The sequence below is a fragment of the Phodopus roborovskii genome, unplaced genomic scaffold (assembly GCF_943737965.1).
Source record: "Phodopus roborovskii unplaced genomic scaffold, PHOROB, whole genome shotgun sequence".
Classification (NCBI taxonomy): Eukaryota; Metazoa; Chordata; class Mammalia; order Rodentia; family Cricetidae; genus Phodopus; species Phodopus roborovskii.
This window is the reverse complement of record NW_026126418.1, coordinates 5,834,504-5,850,321: the sequence shown is the minus strand read 5'-3', so window position 1 is coordinate 5,850,321 and position 15,818 is coordinate 5,834,504. Positions and strand designations below refer to the sequence as shown.

The 15,818-nt window shown below is 44.2% G+C and overlaps 1 protein-coding gene across 2 annotated transcripts in view; it reads left to right on the top strand.

Moving 5' to 3' along the window:
* The window catches only part of Slc1a2 (solute carrier family 1 member 2), a 118,190-nt gene that overhangs the window by 66,992 nt on the left and 35,380 nt on the right, over positions 1-15,818 (top strand). For both annotated transcript variants that reach the window (XM_051184070.1, XM_051184071.1), the window contains exons 2-5: positions 4,813-4,952; positions 6,605-6,757; positions 8,726-8,976; positions 12,834-12,999. In XM_051184070.1, coding sequence (XP_051040027.1) covers positions 4,813-4,952; positions 6,605-6,757; positions 8,726-8,976; positions 12,834-12,999 — 710 coding nt within the window. The remainder of the gene's footprint in view (positions 1-4,812; positions 4,953-6,604; positions 6,758-8,725; positions 8,977-12,833; positions 13,000-15,818) is intronic.

Sequence of the window (15,818 nt, the reverse complement as noted above, 5' to 3'; positions counted from 1 at the left end):
TGCCCCCACTGTGTCTTCCCAGGCCCTTAGGCTGGCATTGGACCTGGGCAGTGGAGGGCAGATGAAGGGTGCATTGCAGACCTCACAACCTCTAGGCAAAATGCACCAGCTGGTTCCAGCTTCCAGGGGAATGCTCTCCTGCCACCTCATTGAGAGAGTGAAGGAGGAAAGAAAAAAAAAAAAAAAAAAGAATTGATGCCATATGAGGTGACATGAGAGTTTGCAGCAGGAAATCGGAATCCAACACCACATCTAATGATGTTATTAGAGGCTCTTGGCAGAGCAAAGAAAATTGAGCACTAATGAAAATCAGGTACAGAGAAAACTTAGCATGGCCCCGTTATGCATTCCCTTTGAGACACCGAGAGCACAATTTGCAAGCTAAGCTGAATTTACCATTGAAATAGGACTTGTGTGCATATGTGCAAAATTGACAGCTGTTTAAGTAATGCAGCGGAGAAACTAAGTTTGAAAGAAATTGTAAGTCATCCCCCACCCCCAGCTTTCTTGTTTTCTTGGCCTTTGTTGGCTGTCTCCTTCATCCAGGATGTACCCAAGTAGGAACAGAGGTGACAGTCTCTGTGGCTGCAGCTCAGGGTTTGGGGTAGGAGTGATGAAGAACATTTGTCACTGTGGAGTTGGTGTACCCCAATTCCTTGCCTTAGAGTTTGAACTCTTTATTGCCTTGTTCTCTTTGCACAGTGAGTGAATGTCTACTAAAAGATGAGAGCACACACTTGAGTGACTGTGTTGATCCAGGGTAACTATATAGATCAGGTTTTGCCTTCTCTGTTTGTTGCCCTGGAAACAAACAATTACACTACTGAGATCTTCTGCCTGTCCATCTTCCCTCCTTCTAGTAGTCATATAGCTCTGTGGGAGCTGGGACAGTCATTGAAACTCTGTCACTTTCATGATGGTAATAGGCCTTAGCATTATTTATTTGACATCTATCTGAGTCAGTGCCCATGCTGAAATCTAACATTTAGACATAAGTGTTTATATCTGGTGGGAATTTAGGTTCTAGGGCAGCTGTACAGGTTGCCATATTGTATATATTCTACTTACTTGCTAAGCTGTAAACAAATTTCAGAATTAATTCAAAGAGACTCCCCATGTCCTCCAGGTTGATGTTCACATGTCCCTTAATCATGATAGCTGCCCTGAGCACTTGATATGAAACCATATCTCCCCAGTGCCTTTACTTCTGCCCAGTGCCATCACCACTTGTTCCTTCTCCCACAACATGTCCACGCCACGAGAGCAAGAACCTTTTGGCCTGGGTTTTATTTACTGCATCATTTTCAGTAGCTCTTACAGAGTGGGAACTATACTGTGATCCCAGAAGAAATCCAAGGACTAAAAGTCAAGAATAGTTAAGAGCCTGCTGAAACAGCATTGTTGCTGAATGACTTCCTTCCTAGGAGAAAGCCAGGCATCTTTTCATTTGTAACAACCGAAAAAGCAAAGTACTAAGCAAGCAGCGTCAGTTTTGTATAGCAAAGAAATGTGTGCAGCAAGTACCCAGCCCCTTCTCAGAGTTGGGCGCAGATGTGAACCTCATATCTGCTGTGGCTGTTTCGATGCCTCACGCTTTCATGACACCATGTGGAACTCTCCAGAACATTTGCTTTCCATGCTTGCTAGCCTCACAGTAATAGGGGGTGTGGGTCTGATTCTAATTTTGATGGCAGCAAGGTACAAGCAAAGCAGAAGGCAAGGGGGTGGATGATCTGGGGGGGGCAGCGCGTGCCAGAGTTTGGGTAGAGACGGACTGAGGGGGGTATGCCCGATATCTCAGAACACATACTGCCTCTATTCCTCACTAGCCATTTGCTAAGATGTGGGCTTCATTTTACTTTACAGTCCTGTCAGTAGAACTATTTAAAAATGGGAGGGGGGTGGAAACCCAATGTACATCTAGAAATATGGTCTGTCCATATTAAAGAAATTGTTCTGATCATTTCTGCCTGCTTGCTGCACGAATTACTTGCTGTTTCACATGGCAGTGAAGGAAATGTCCCTGCTTGCTCGCTGGTCTTTGTAAACAGTTTTCATTCTATAGGTGTGGTCAGAGTGACCCGTGTGCCCACATGTGGCAGGAATTCAGAGATTGCCTACAATGGCAATTTAATAAGCAGAATATAGGGGCCACTAAGAAGCTGTGGGGTTTTGGTTACTATTTTATCTGAGTATCCCGCCAAACTATGAAGCACTATTCCTGATTGTTAGGGCATTTTGGTAGCAAATACATTAAAAAGCTTGTCATGAAAAATTAGCCATTGTGCTTAGGCCCAAAGTTTTAGCCCTGTGCTAAACTGTCAATATCTTGTTGGAATGCTGGGGCAACTGGATAGGTCCTTTCACTTATTAGTGTCCTTACTAGGAGCTTGATGAGTCTTGTCTCTTCCTCCTGCCCTCTGGGGAAAGGAACTGCTTATGGAAGGCACCACACTGGTGTAGTTTGCTGAATATTTTGTGTATGTGTGTTGTTCAGGTGGATGGATGTACATGTGTGTGCAGATGTGTATACACATGTCTGCTGTGCATGTGGAGGTGAAAGATCATTCTCTAGGTGCCATCAACCCTTCTTTTCTGAAGTAAAGGAAAGTCTGAAGCTCATTAATAGGCTAGCCTGTCTAGCCAACAAACCCCAAGAATCTTCCTGTCTGTGTCTCTTAAGTGCTGCTGTTGTAAATATACACCACCACAACCAGATTTTATTTTTATTTTTAGAGCAATCTTATTTTTCATATCCTCCATCCTCCCACTCCCCCCACCATCTCCCCATCCCACCCCGATCCCATGGGGAATCATCAAAGTCTGTCACATCATTTGGGGGCAGAATCAAGGCTCTCTGCCCTGTATCTAGGCTGAGAGAGTATCTCTCCATGAGGAATGGGCTCCAAAAAGCCAGTTCATGCACTAGAGATAAATATTGGTTCACTGCAGTGGGCCCATAGACTGCCCAAGCCCTGCCCCCAACCCTCATCCATGCTCAGGGAGCCTAGGTTAGCCTTATGCAGGTTCTCCAGCTGTCAGTCTGGAGTCAGTGAGCTCCCACTTGCTCAGGTCAACTGTTTCTGTGGGTTTCCTCTACATGGTCTTGACCCCTTTGCTCACATCATCACTCCTTCCTCTCTACACCTGGACTCCAGGAGTTCAACCCAGTGCTTAGCTGTGGATCTCTGCATCTGCTTCCATGAGCTACTGGATAAAGGCTCTGTGATGGCATTCAAGGTAGTTATTAATCTGATTAGGGAAGGGCACTTAAGGTACCCTCTCCACTTTTGCTTAGATTCTTGGCTTAGATTCAAGGTGTCTCTTCCTTTCTCACCCTCTCTGTCTTTCCCCCAACTCAAACTTCCTGATCCCTCACGTTCCCCTTCCCTTCTCCTTTTCCCCTCCTCACTCCCTTACCTTCCTCCCTCCACACCCCCCTTCTCAATTTACTCAGGAGATCTTGTCTATTCCACAACTAGATTTTTAATGTGAGTTCCAAGGACCAAACACTTAGTTTCCCTGATTGCAGGACAAGTGTTTTACTGACTGAGCCATTTCTCCAGTCCCTCTTTACTGAATCTTTATGAAGGAGTATCAGATGCTAACTTCCCATATTATAATCTGGGAATTATAATCTGGCTTCTCTCACATTATAGATCTTTAGATCCCTTTCCTATGCCTCTGGCCTCAAGTTAAAAAGAAAGGGACACATTAAACACTAGATCACACAGCTAGCAAGTGCTAGTATGAGGGCTAGACTCCTGAAGAACACACTCTCTCCATTACCATGGCTGATGCTGCCAGGCCATTATTGTGCAGGCAAATATTGCTTCCATGAAGGTTTGTCTAGCCTGGTAAGAATACCTGGGTAAGCGTAACACTCTACTTCTTTGGAAGGCACTGTCATGTCATCTATCAATGATATGTCCTTCTAGATGTTACAGTCTTCTCATCTGTTTTGTTTTCATCCACCAAATGATGGCGTTTGTAAACAGAAGCTACCAAACATACCCTTAGTTTACCGAAGTGAAAATCTTACTGCCCTAGGGAGTGATGTAGTGTGGCAAGGCAGCAAGGTTCTCATTCCCCAGTAGGGGTTCTACTGAGCAGACTCCCAAGATAGCTTGTGTTCACTTGGGATGGGCCATCTGGGAAATGGCTCAGTTGCATCCCAAGATGACAGTGGTCAAAATGCTGCCATACTGCTTTGACTATGAGTGGTCTTCACTCATGGGCAGTTTAGCAGAGCCCTGATTTCACAAGAGACATTTAAAAACCACAATTGACTGAACTTCCTTTTAGCTCTATACAGTGGCTTTTCTAGAGCAGAGGGAAGGCTTGAATTACCAGCAGGTGTGACTTTCACCTGTGTAGGATGTGCAAGAGTTGAACTTGGGGATATCCTAATTTTGGTGTAATTCAGGCCACAACTTTCCTGAAAAATGCCCCCTCCCCTGTCATTAAGAGAATGAAAGCTCAAATTTTGGAACTTGCTGTATCTGGATTTGAAACTTAACGTTCTGTAGATTTTAAAGCCTGTATCAGTAAAGTGGAGTAGAGACCTTCCCTTCCCAGTCATCATGGGTGTGACTCTTGGGAAGCCCTACTATTTTTCATGGTATTTCTTTTTCTTTCTATGGGGATGGAGGGTAGTGGGGGTCGGTAGTAAAAGTATCCATATGATCTACAGGTCAGATAGAATCCAGCTGTGCCCTCTTTACTCCTATTTGTTCCTCTACTTAGCCTACAGGAGACCTCTGTTACCTCAGCCCAGGAAATCACTAATCACGAGCTTCATTTATGTTGCAGTGCCAACAATATGCCCAAGCAGGTGGAAGTTCGCATGCACGATAGCCACCTCAGCTCTGAGGAGCCCAAGCACAGAAACCTGGGTCTGCGCATGTGCGACAAGCTGGGAAAGAACCTCCTGCTCTCACTGACGGTGTTTGGTAGGTGCCCGAGGTCTCTCCTCCCCTTACTCATGAGGTCACCCCATCCCTTTTTTCCTGAGCCACCCCAGTCCCTTCTCCTGGCTCTCCTGATTTGTGGGGGTGCTAGCACCCCAGAGAGTGCTCCTTCAGGAAAGGAAGCCTTGTGTCCCTTCACGGCCCTATTAGGCACTGCTGCCTCCTTGGCAAAATCTGCTCCTAAACTAACTCTAGCCATCTGCTCTTCTCTGGAATCTGGGGTTCTCAGTAACAGGTGCATATATTTCCCGTGAGTGTGAACATGCCGGTTCCCAGCCACGTTATGTTTTGAGCTGCAGGGAGAGGGTCCAAGGAATCTGCAATGCTGCAAATCTTGCAGCAGTCAGGCAGTAGGTCACATTTAGAGAGAATCTTGCATCAAGATAAGGGCCAGGAAACCCCACTAAAAGGGACCACAAGATCAGGCCTTTGCCAGAAGCATTGTTGACTTTGATTAACTGATAAAGTTGAGGAGGGGAGCATGGAAGAGGCCCATTCTGATGCTCAGGTATGTTCCTAGGCACCTTGGAGACTTGCCTCCCTACTTCATGCCTCAGTCTGGGATGATTCTTTGGTCTGAGCTGTCAATACAATATCAGTCTTGGGTTTTCTACAGGTTGTATCGAAAACAGAGTAAATGGCAGTTTCTTGTAATGACACCCACAGTTTCTCTTCTCAATTCTCTCCTTGCTCTTCGGCTCTCACTTAGGATACACCGAGATACAACTAAAGTTCACCCTCCCACATTCTTGCTATCATTCACACCCACCCATTCACCCATCCACTGTTTCATCTCAGCCGCCGGTGGACTAGAATCAAAACTGGGGATTGCCTGAGTTCACTTAGAAACGGGGAACCACAGACATGCCTGGGTTTTTTAAGAACATCCACTATGTAATCAAATCTCTTTCATCATAGGACTTTTTCTTTTTTAAACCTGTAGAGCCAGGGTAAAGGTCTGTCCTTCCACTGTGCCCTCCCCCCAAATCCCTAGCATTAACTCCATGACCCATGTGACTGGTAGCTCCTTCCCTATCACCAAGGGGACTGTGGCCTGGATTGTAGGTTTTGCTTTTGTGGCTTATGTTGGTCACCCATTTTCAATAGTCCTAAGCCTTTTCTTGCAGAATGTAGGATTCTGTGAGACAAACAACATCTCTACCAGCATCTTGGCTCAACTTGGCTCCTCCCAGATTATGGACCATTGGCTCTCTGCACTGCCCTGTGCCTCTGACCTCCAGTTAAAAGGAACACACACACTAAACAGAAGATCCCATGGCCAGATCTGGCTGAGAGAAGAAAAGATACTGCCTTCTGGGAGTTTGTTCTTCTGAAAATTTGTGGTGCTGTGTGCAATCAATACCTCAAAAGCTTTTGGAGTCTAGTCTTTATTTTTCCCTGTGGAGTGTTAAAAATGTTCTCTTGGCTCCTCTAGTGTCTAAATGGTTGGAATTGTTACAGAAAGGTATCTTGCTAGCTGTCAAAAATCAGTTTCCCTTATGTAATGTCTTTATTTTGTGGTACTCAAGACAGACACAAGACAAAGATGATAATCGGTGATAGGTGACCTTGGAGCTACTCATTTGACTAGGGTCAAAGCTGGGTTCTGATTTCTCCTTTCTCTTCTTGAACAGGTGTTATCCTGGGGGCGGTATGTGGCGGGCTGCTTCGTTTGGCATCTCCCATCCACCCTGATGTGGTCATGTTGATAGCCTTCCCAGGGGACATACTCATGAGGATGCTGAAGATGCTCATCCTCCCTCTCATCATCTCCAGTTTAATCACAGGTGAGGGCGCCTTCCTGTAGCCTTCCCAAAGTGCAACATAGCCCTGCCCTGGCTTTTGGGTTCGAAGTAGAATTTCTATTTGGCTAAGTCAGTGAATGTGACTGTACCATTCTATTTCTGAGCTTTGTCCTGTGTCTAAGATAAACTGGTCCTAAAAAAGAAAAAAAAGAAAAGAAAAAAAGAAAGAAGAAAAGAAAACAAAATACCATCTGTCATTCACTCTGCCTTTCCTTCTAATATCCAAAGATACAAAGGAATAGCTAGCTATGTATTCAAAGTGATGATATCTTGTTATTTCATTTTTTTAGTATTTTCAAAAGGTGTGTTTTATTCAGAAACTGGTATAGGAACTGAAAATGTACACTGCCTTTATTATTCACTTAAGCAGATGGGAAGATATGAATTGAAAAGAGATTAAATGCTAGGCATAAAAGCTGAGGGCATTTTTAAAAGAATTATAGCCTTAATATGTGATAACATGCTTTCTTATACTTTGGGCTAAGAGAATTAATGAATTTGAGTCTTTCCTATGTTTGAACTCATATTGCTAATTTTCTTCTTATCAGACAATATTATTGAAACAGGGTATGATGTATTGCTTAGTGACTACTTTGGAGTTAAGAGTGGGAGATGCCAAGCTGGTTCGTAGCTGGGTGCCAATGAGCTGGGTGACTCTGAGCACTGTCCTGTGCACTGACCCCCTTGTGGAAAAGGGACTCAGAAACTCCAGCTGACTCAGGTGTTGGGCCAATTGCCCCACAGCCTCACATCAGAAACACTGGGTTTAAGATTCAAGTGTCAGGGACCCCGTGAGTTTGCCATCACTGAACCCTGGGTTGAGTGACTGCACTTCTCTCCAAACCAGATAAAATGTTCTCCTGGCCTGTTTAGCAGATCTCCTGCAGGCCAGGATTAGACTTTGGGTTGGAGAGAGAAGTGGGTCATAAGTGGGTCAGATTGATTCAGAGAAATTCACACCAACTTCCTCCGCAGATCCCCAGAAAGGGCTCTAATCTCTTTGTTAAGCAAAGGTAGGAACTGAAACCAGGAAGTGGGCACACTGCAAAAAAACATCTGGAGAAAAAACCCACGGGAGGCTGAGGTCTGTATGACTTAACTTGGAGTTTCCTCTCACCTCCCTCCGTGCAGATGCTGCACATGCTGCTGGCAGCAGCTTCTTACACATGTTCTCTGACAGCCACATGAGGTTAGACATGAGGACTGCCATGTTTCAACACAGATGGGCAGGCCATGCGGACTCTCCATTTAAGTCTCTAATAATGTATTCTAAAGACGTTTGAGCATGACCTCCATGTCCTAGCTTTGGATTCTCCTAAATAAGGACAATAACTAGTAATAGTAAGGTCACAAAAATGGAGAGGACATTATCTTGGAATTAAAAATGGAAAACTCTTGAATGTTATTTTCACATATGTGATAGTGACTGATGGTATGTAAATCATACAACCATTTGTAAACTATGAGCCAATTGTCAACAACTCTCCCCAGCTTTCAAAAATCTCAAGAAGTTCTGGGTGGCGGTGGCACATGTCTTTAATCCCAGCATGTGGGAGGCAGCGGCAGGTGGATCTCTGTTAATTAAAAGCCAGTCTTGTCTACAGAGCAAAGTCCTAGGGATACACAGGGCAAAAAACACCATCCACTTTTTAAATATTTACGCATTTGATTATGAAAAATCTGTCATTATGTATTCAGTGATCACTGGAGTTTTGAGCCTCCTTATGGGAGTCCATCTTGCCAGAACAAATCTCAAAAAAAAAAATCTCAAAAAATATCTTTAGACAATAGAAATGTGAAATGTAGAAATGGTTATATATTTATTAGGAAAAGTGTTAGCTGACCACTAATGTATCTGAAAGATAGGAAACCAGGGGTTGCAGTTATGTAGAGATGAGGACATGGGTAGAAAATTACAGAACTGATCTTTCCTTATTTCTTTTAACCCAGGGCTGTCAGGCCTGGATGCTAAAGCCAGTGGCCGCCTTGGCACAAGAGCCATGGTGTATTACATGTCCACAACCATCATTGCTGCTGTGCTGGGGGTCATCCTGGTGTTGGCCATTCACCCAGGCAATCCCAAACTCAAGAAGCAGCTGGGGCCTGGGAAGAAAAATGACGAGGTGTCTAGCCTGGATGCCTTCCTGGATCTCATTAGAAATCTCTTCCCGGAGAACCTGGTGCAGGCCTGTTTCCAACAGGTAACCCAAAGACCCCAGTGTCATCTCTGACCAATCTCCCACCTAATTCTCGAGAGCATAGAGACAGTTTCAACTCCAAATAGCAATTTTCTTAATATTTATTTATCCCTGCCTGGCCCAAGTGTTGTGCAAAGTGCTCTGGGGAATGATCCTAGGGTTGGAGTCAGATTGGTTGATTTCTGGAATTATTGTTGCCTGACCCCTTAATATTTTGTCACTCTGAGACTCACCTTTTCCTGTTTTTTTTTTTTTTTTTTTTTTTGTTTTGTTTTTTTGTTCCCGTCTATGAGCACATTTTTTCCAGTCTTGTTCACAACCTTCAAACTACCCAATGGTTTGACACTCTCTCAAAGCTTTATGTAGTAAATAAGATACTGATTTAATCCAGCCTACAAAATGAGAGTCTGTAATGTATCCTCAAGATGAAACAGGGGATTGACAATAAATTTTTAATTGTGAAAACAGCATGCATCTATAATCCTAGTTCTGGTGAGGCAAAGACAGGAGGATCCCTGGTGTTTTCTAACCAGACAGTGTAATTGAATCTGCAAGTTCCTAGTTCACTGGGAGACTTTGTCTCAAAACATAAGAGATAAGAGGGAGAAAGACCATGGTGGGCTCTGATATCAACCATTGGCCTCCCCATGCACTTTAAACACACACACACACACACACACACACACACACACACACACACAGAGTTTTAAAAATAGATAATTCTCCTGAGACCGAGCCACTAGCCCAAGCTACACTCTCTGCCATGTTTTATTTCTACAGGGTCAGCTTAAGTTGGCCTACATCATAGTCCCCATTAACTCATGAAAGACTAACCTGGAGCCCGTGTGTCTCCTTTAGCCCTTCTTAGGGAGCTACTGAAGAATGACACGGCAGCTTAGAAGAAGGATCTGGATTTCCAGCCCTCAGTGCAGTACCAGCTCCCACTGAGCCCACATCACACTAGGATGGGTTTCTCTGATCTTGAAATGTCATTTGATAAAGAAATGATGAACATTTAAAATGGGAGATCTACTCATCACCTCGATTTGATCATTATTAGTGTCTGCATGTATGAAAATATGCCATATATATGTATTCATGTATGGAAATCTTCCATTACACACCATAAATATGTATAATTAAGTCAATGTGGCCTCATGTTAAAGAACACCATTCTAGACAGGGAAAGTAGGATGTAGAATGAACAGAAGCTGGAGAAAGGAATCTTATTAAAGTTTTCTCTTTATCTGCTTGCTAGCCTCACCTACGAGGATGAAGTTGCTTGCTTTGGAGGGGTAAATATAAGTGGCTGCCAAGTCTATTTTGAACAGTTTGAAATGTGTGTATTGGATCCTAGGAAATTGGCTAAGAAAGAACAGGTGGGGAGTGATGAAAGATCGGACAGATCTGATCTCCTCCCTGTGCCTGGTCACACCTCAGATACCTTCAGTTCAGCCTGGAAAATGAGACCAGAAAGCCCAGGGACTTGGAGTTACTGCTCTGATCTTGTTGGATTCAGCTTCTGTAGTGTTGGCCATATTCACATTTGGGGTCTTCCCTGGATAGTGATGGTCTTTACCCCCACTGCAAAGGGTGCTGTCAGGACTCTAGGGAATAGAAGACTATATCAGTATCTATCCTCCCCTGCCATGATCCTTAGGAACACAGCTTTGGTTCCCCCAACTAAGGCCAGGGGGTCAAGATCCCTTTGAGTTGGGGAAATGTGAGGAATAATAGTGTACAGTCCTCTACCTTAAGGTGAAAATGGGTGTAGATCCTCACTCTGGCTCCAAGGGCCTTGACCAGAGGGAACCATTCTTACAGAGTAACACATCATTGACAGAGATGGAGGAGGACGGGTGTCACTAGAGTCCTTTCTGGGTCCCTGTGGTCTGGAAGGAAGTGTTTTAAAATTGCCTGTGTCGAGTGAAGGGGGATTCCTGACCAGAATTAGAAACAGATGTAAAGAGGAAGGGGAACTATTCCTAGACTAGATTGGAGGCAGCTTTCAGCATCCTGGCTTGCTCCAGCAAGACCCTGTATGGGTAAAAGCAAGGCATCCTCTTGCCTGTGACTTAGGGATGGCTGAGAGGACATAAGCTTCCACATGATTCCTGTAACATGTAGGAAGGCAGAACGCCTTATTCTAAGGAAGACAGAGTCAGGGGAATGGCTGGTTTCCCATAGAAAAATAACCAGCATGACAGTTATGGGTATAGACAAAGCTACAGTCACTGAAGGTGGAAGTCTTGTAGAAAGAAAGGTGTGGAGGTGAATTAGTAGACATTTGTGAGTTTTCAGTTAAGGGGTTCTGGTAAATTGGACTCAGGTACTACGGTAGGTACTCAGATGATCCAACCACAATAGGCTCTGTGAGACCTCAGACAGAAGACCTGACCATTGTGCTAGTGTCCCTGTCTCCTCAGGTTCAACTGAAACCCCTTCCTGTGCTGTTTGGAACCTAGATTTTTAGAGTCATATTGAATCTGGATTTACTGACTAACAAAAAGTCAGGCCTCGGGTTAGTTATAGGACATATTACACACAAAGCCATTGACTCCCTGCCTCCCGCCTAATCCTGGCTCTCACCATTTACCGAGGTCCATGATGACCAATTCAGATTAATCCAAGCTTTGGCATCTTTACCACTCTTAAGATGAGTCAACACCTTTGCTGCTCAGAGCCTGGCAGCTGCATCCAGAAGGGTCCCATCTGGTCACCTCTGTGTTCTCTCTTCATGCTGCTTTTGCCCAGAGCTTGATTCATCCTCTCCTTGTGTAGCCAGTCATGGGTCTCCTCTTACCCTGCACAAATGCATAAGGCCAAATTAACATGGGAGACCCCTGCCTCCTTCTATAGAAGCCTGCCCATCCCTCTCTCCTGCGCTTGTTGTCTCAGTTCCGCATTGCTAACTGTCAAACTCAGCCACAGAAGGATCAAGTCAGCATAACTTAGCATATGGAACAGGTGATGGGAAGAGCTCAATGGTGGTCAGGCCATCTGAGTTCAAGTGTTAGTTCTGCCAGTAAGTATGACGTCTGAAAAGTCAGTTGACTTCTCCATGCTTCCTAGTCTATATCTATTCAAGGTTCAGCCATCTGTCACCTTCTATGCGCCAGCACCCACATTCTAGGATTTTGAATGATTTCTATTTTAATGCCCTTGAAGGTGGTATTTTTTTTTTGAGGCTAAGATGTGAATTTCTGCATGCAGGATGCCTGACACTTTTAAAATTAGAACCACTTCCATGGATGTCGAGGAATAGCCTGAGAGATGCTTGTGGGTTATTAGGCAAGGGCTAGCTGGCTTCGCTGCCTAAAGAACGGGATGTTTTCCCACCTTACATAAGAATCACATGATTCCAGAAAGATGCCTATGTGTAGCTGTCACCGTTGGTGTTCAGATTCCATCAGTGCCTGGCTTTGGAAGGACCCAAGGCCTAGGACAGGCTTCTGGTAACTCTGTGCAGCAGAAGGTATATCTAGCTGGGTATCACAGTTTAGAATAACATCAAAGTTGGGCATATGGCATCATTCCCCAACCAGAGGAGTTATCATGGGGAGGAAAAAGGGACACATATCCCCTGTTTCAGCAAATGCACTGCTCAGGGTGCTTAGGGTATGAATAAATTTCCTAAGCTTTGTAATAATCTTGTCAGTGGGACAGTTTCACCCTACTGCAAATGCAATGAGACAACATGCTGTTGAGCACAAACATAAACTAATTCCCATTTTTAGTAGCTTCATTTTGTCATTATGTAGTTTACATCCTGGGAACCTTGAAATATATGGTTGGCTGGGTTGTTGTTGACCTTTTAGGTCACACCTCATCTATATACTTTCTCTTTCATGATCAATTAGATTCAGACAGTGACAAAGAAAGTCCTGGTGGCACCTCAGGCGGAGGAGACCAACACAACCAAGGCGGTCATCTCCATGTTGAATGAGACCATGAACGAGGTCCCTGAAGAAACCAAGATTGTTATAAAGAAGGGCCTGGAGTTCAAAGACGGGATGAATGTCTTAGGTAGGCAATCGATCACCTCTGTTCCTGCAGTGATCAGCCTTTCAAAACTACCTTCTTTACTCAGTTCTTATTTTTCCATGCTTTCTTCTAAGAAAAAACAAAACAAAACAAAACAACCCCCCCCCAAAAAACAAAACAAAACATAAAACCAAGATTCAATAACTTTGCTGGCCTCTCTGGCCTCTAGATGGCGCAGGAGGCTCTCTCTGGGGAACAATATGAGGGTCAATGAGATTGAAAGCTGAGCCATAAAGGAAGGGGGATAGAAGGATGGGCAGAAGGGAGACCCCAAAGAGACATGGCAGCCAGAGACCAGGGATGGGAAAAGAGAAAGGGGCTGACATTTTTCGGGTACATTCCTTGACTCTGTCTAATGTTGTCAGGTCACTTTATATAACTAACCATTTTAGGAAATAAGATATCCTTATCTTTCATTTATTAAGCTTTTTTTTTTTCCAGATGTCACTGTATAGGAGCACATAGCTGGTCGCCCCATTCCAGCTTCTGATCTATAATAAATGCCAGTATTGACCAGCATTAGTTGGGGAACAAAGGGGTACTGTAGAGCATCATGTTTAATGTTCTAAGATTTCAGGGACCTCTCTTCTCAAGTTTGGTGCCTTCTCCCCACTCCATCCAGTGGTTTTCTTCAGCTGGACAGATGTGGGTTATGGGACCACTCACTGGTTGTCTACACCTGGGCAAGTTGTGCCACTTCTCTGAGTCTCAGCAGGAAAGTTGAAATGGGATTGGCATGGGTTTGGTAGACTGACCGTTGTAACTATGAAATGAGGCTGTGCTTATAAAGCACACTAGCACATGCCCTGAGTTGTGTTCAGACAAGCTCTGATCGTTATTAAAAGTAGACGAAGAACCAAGGAGGAACTCAACCAGAAAGCATCTCACATAGTGCGGGGGTGAGGTTTCCCTCATGGGACGGGCTCCAAATTTGCCCAGTTTTACTACCCACCCAACTATCTTAGGGTTTCAGCGTGGGCCCACACATCTCAAATTTCACCACTAGCCAATATTATCATGTCAAGAAAAGGGGGTGTTTGTCCATAAGATGGAAAGAATTGGAAAAATATGAATTTGTAAGCAAGATCTTCCAAGCAATGTTTCTAAGGACTCAGGTGAGAACGCCTGTCCTTTTGTCATCTCAGAGATCAAGTACTCTTGCCTCCTTGGACTGTTATCAGATAAACTTGAATTTTAGGTCAACGACAAATAACATTTATTTAGCATAAGTTTGTCCCAAGTGCCTGTGCTATTCTAAAACTAAGGGGAAAAAAAAAAGAGTTCATATGTATCTGGAATTCAGACTGTGACTGGGAGTCATGTTTGATTGGTTATTCTGTGCTTGGTGGTCCTTCTCCGTGAACATCCATACTGTAGAGAGGGAGGGGGAGGAGCAGGCAGCCCTATGACTGCAGGGCTGAAGCCTATTTTTTTTTGGACAGGAAGAAAGCAGGTTGGATAAGCTATGTGAGGGTGAGGGAGGAAATAAGCCCAGTGGGTTGCCAGGCAACACGGGATCAGTAAACACAGGTGACAATCAGGGAGAGGTAGAGGTGGTTGGAGGAAGGAGGAGGAAGTGTGAGAGTCCCTTTGAGAAGGAGGCTTTGCCCTATGCCAGCAGACTCTTTCTCCACTGCAAAGATATCTACAGCTCTTTTGGGTTCATCTCAGCTCCCCTGGCCCCTTCTGGTGGGTTTAGATCCCACCTCTGGAAACCCCACTTCTCCAGAAGGCTGATACTTTGGAGTAAATCATTCAGGCAGTCCTAACCTTTTCCAGAGTCTTGATGAGTTCTAGAAAGTCATGTGACCTTTGGCTGTGCCTGGGAGTTTCGAAACACTGGCAACTCGCTCAACCCCAACGACCAGTCTGAGAGGGCTTTGTTCAAATGAAACACCCCTGTTCCAGTGAGCAATTTCAATTAGGCAATGTTTACCCAGGGAAATGGCAGGCTGAATCTGGTGTTCCATCCAAGTACATGGAGAGGCATTGTGAAGCCAAGGGAAGTTAGATTGTTGAGAAACTTCCCATTTGCCAATGACAGCTGAAATAAGGTTCTTTCCATGGCCTTGCTATGGTAGAGTTAGTAGCTTTGGTTTTTGCTTTGTTTTTCTGTATTTCTGCTCTTTGATTTTTGGAAAGTCCCAAGGACTAAGCATTACAATACAGGAAGATACAGCCCAGTTTTCTACTTCTTCAAGCACACGTTTTTTTCCCCCTAGGAAACCTAGAGAGCTATAGTGTGTGGTGTGGCACACCCGTGATTCCAGCACTTAGAAGGCTGAGACAGAAGGATGATCAAAGACCAACTTGAGTACAAATCAAGACCAGTCTCAAACACCAGCTAACTAGACGAACTTTCAAACCAATGCTTGATCCCCACCTTAACTCCAATTGCTTAAACCAGTGTCAACTGCTCCTTTAAAAACATTTTTTTTTGTTTCGTTTTTTTTTTTTTTTTTTTTTATAAATTCATAGATTCTCAAGTGTCTACCATCTCTGAGGGGAGTCTTCATTCTAATTCTTTGGGACCTTAAGACCTTGTACACAGGGAACTGGAATTGATATGTAAAATAAGATTGTGTCTAATTTAAATAAAAGTGTGTTTTTAAAAAGACCTCATACACCATCAAATAGTGTTAACTGAGCACTAATTGCACTTCTCAGCCTGAATTTTCACAGATGGAGTCTTTGTCATCACACCCAACAAACTGCCCTCCACAGTTTCAGAGAAGGGTGGAGGAAGAGCTGGGACCCAACTTTCCATGTTATCGGAAATTAGTTCATTCTACCCCACATCT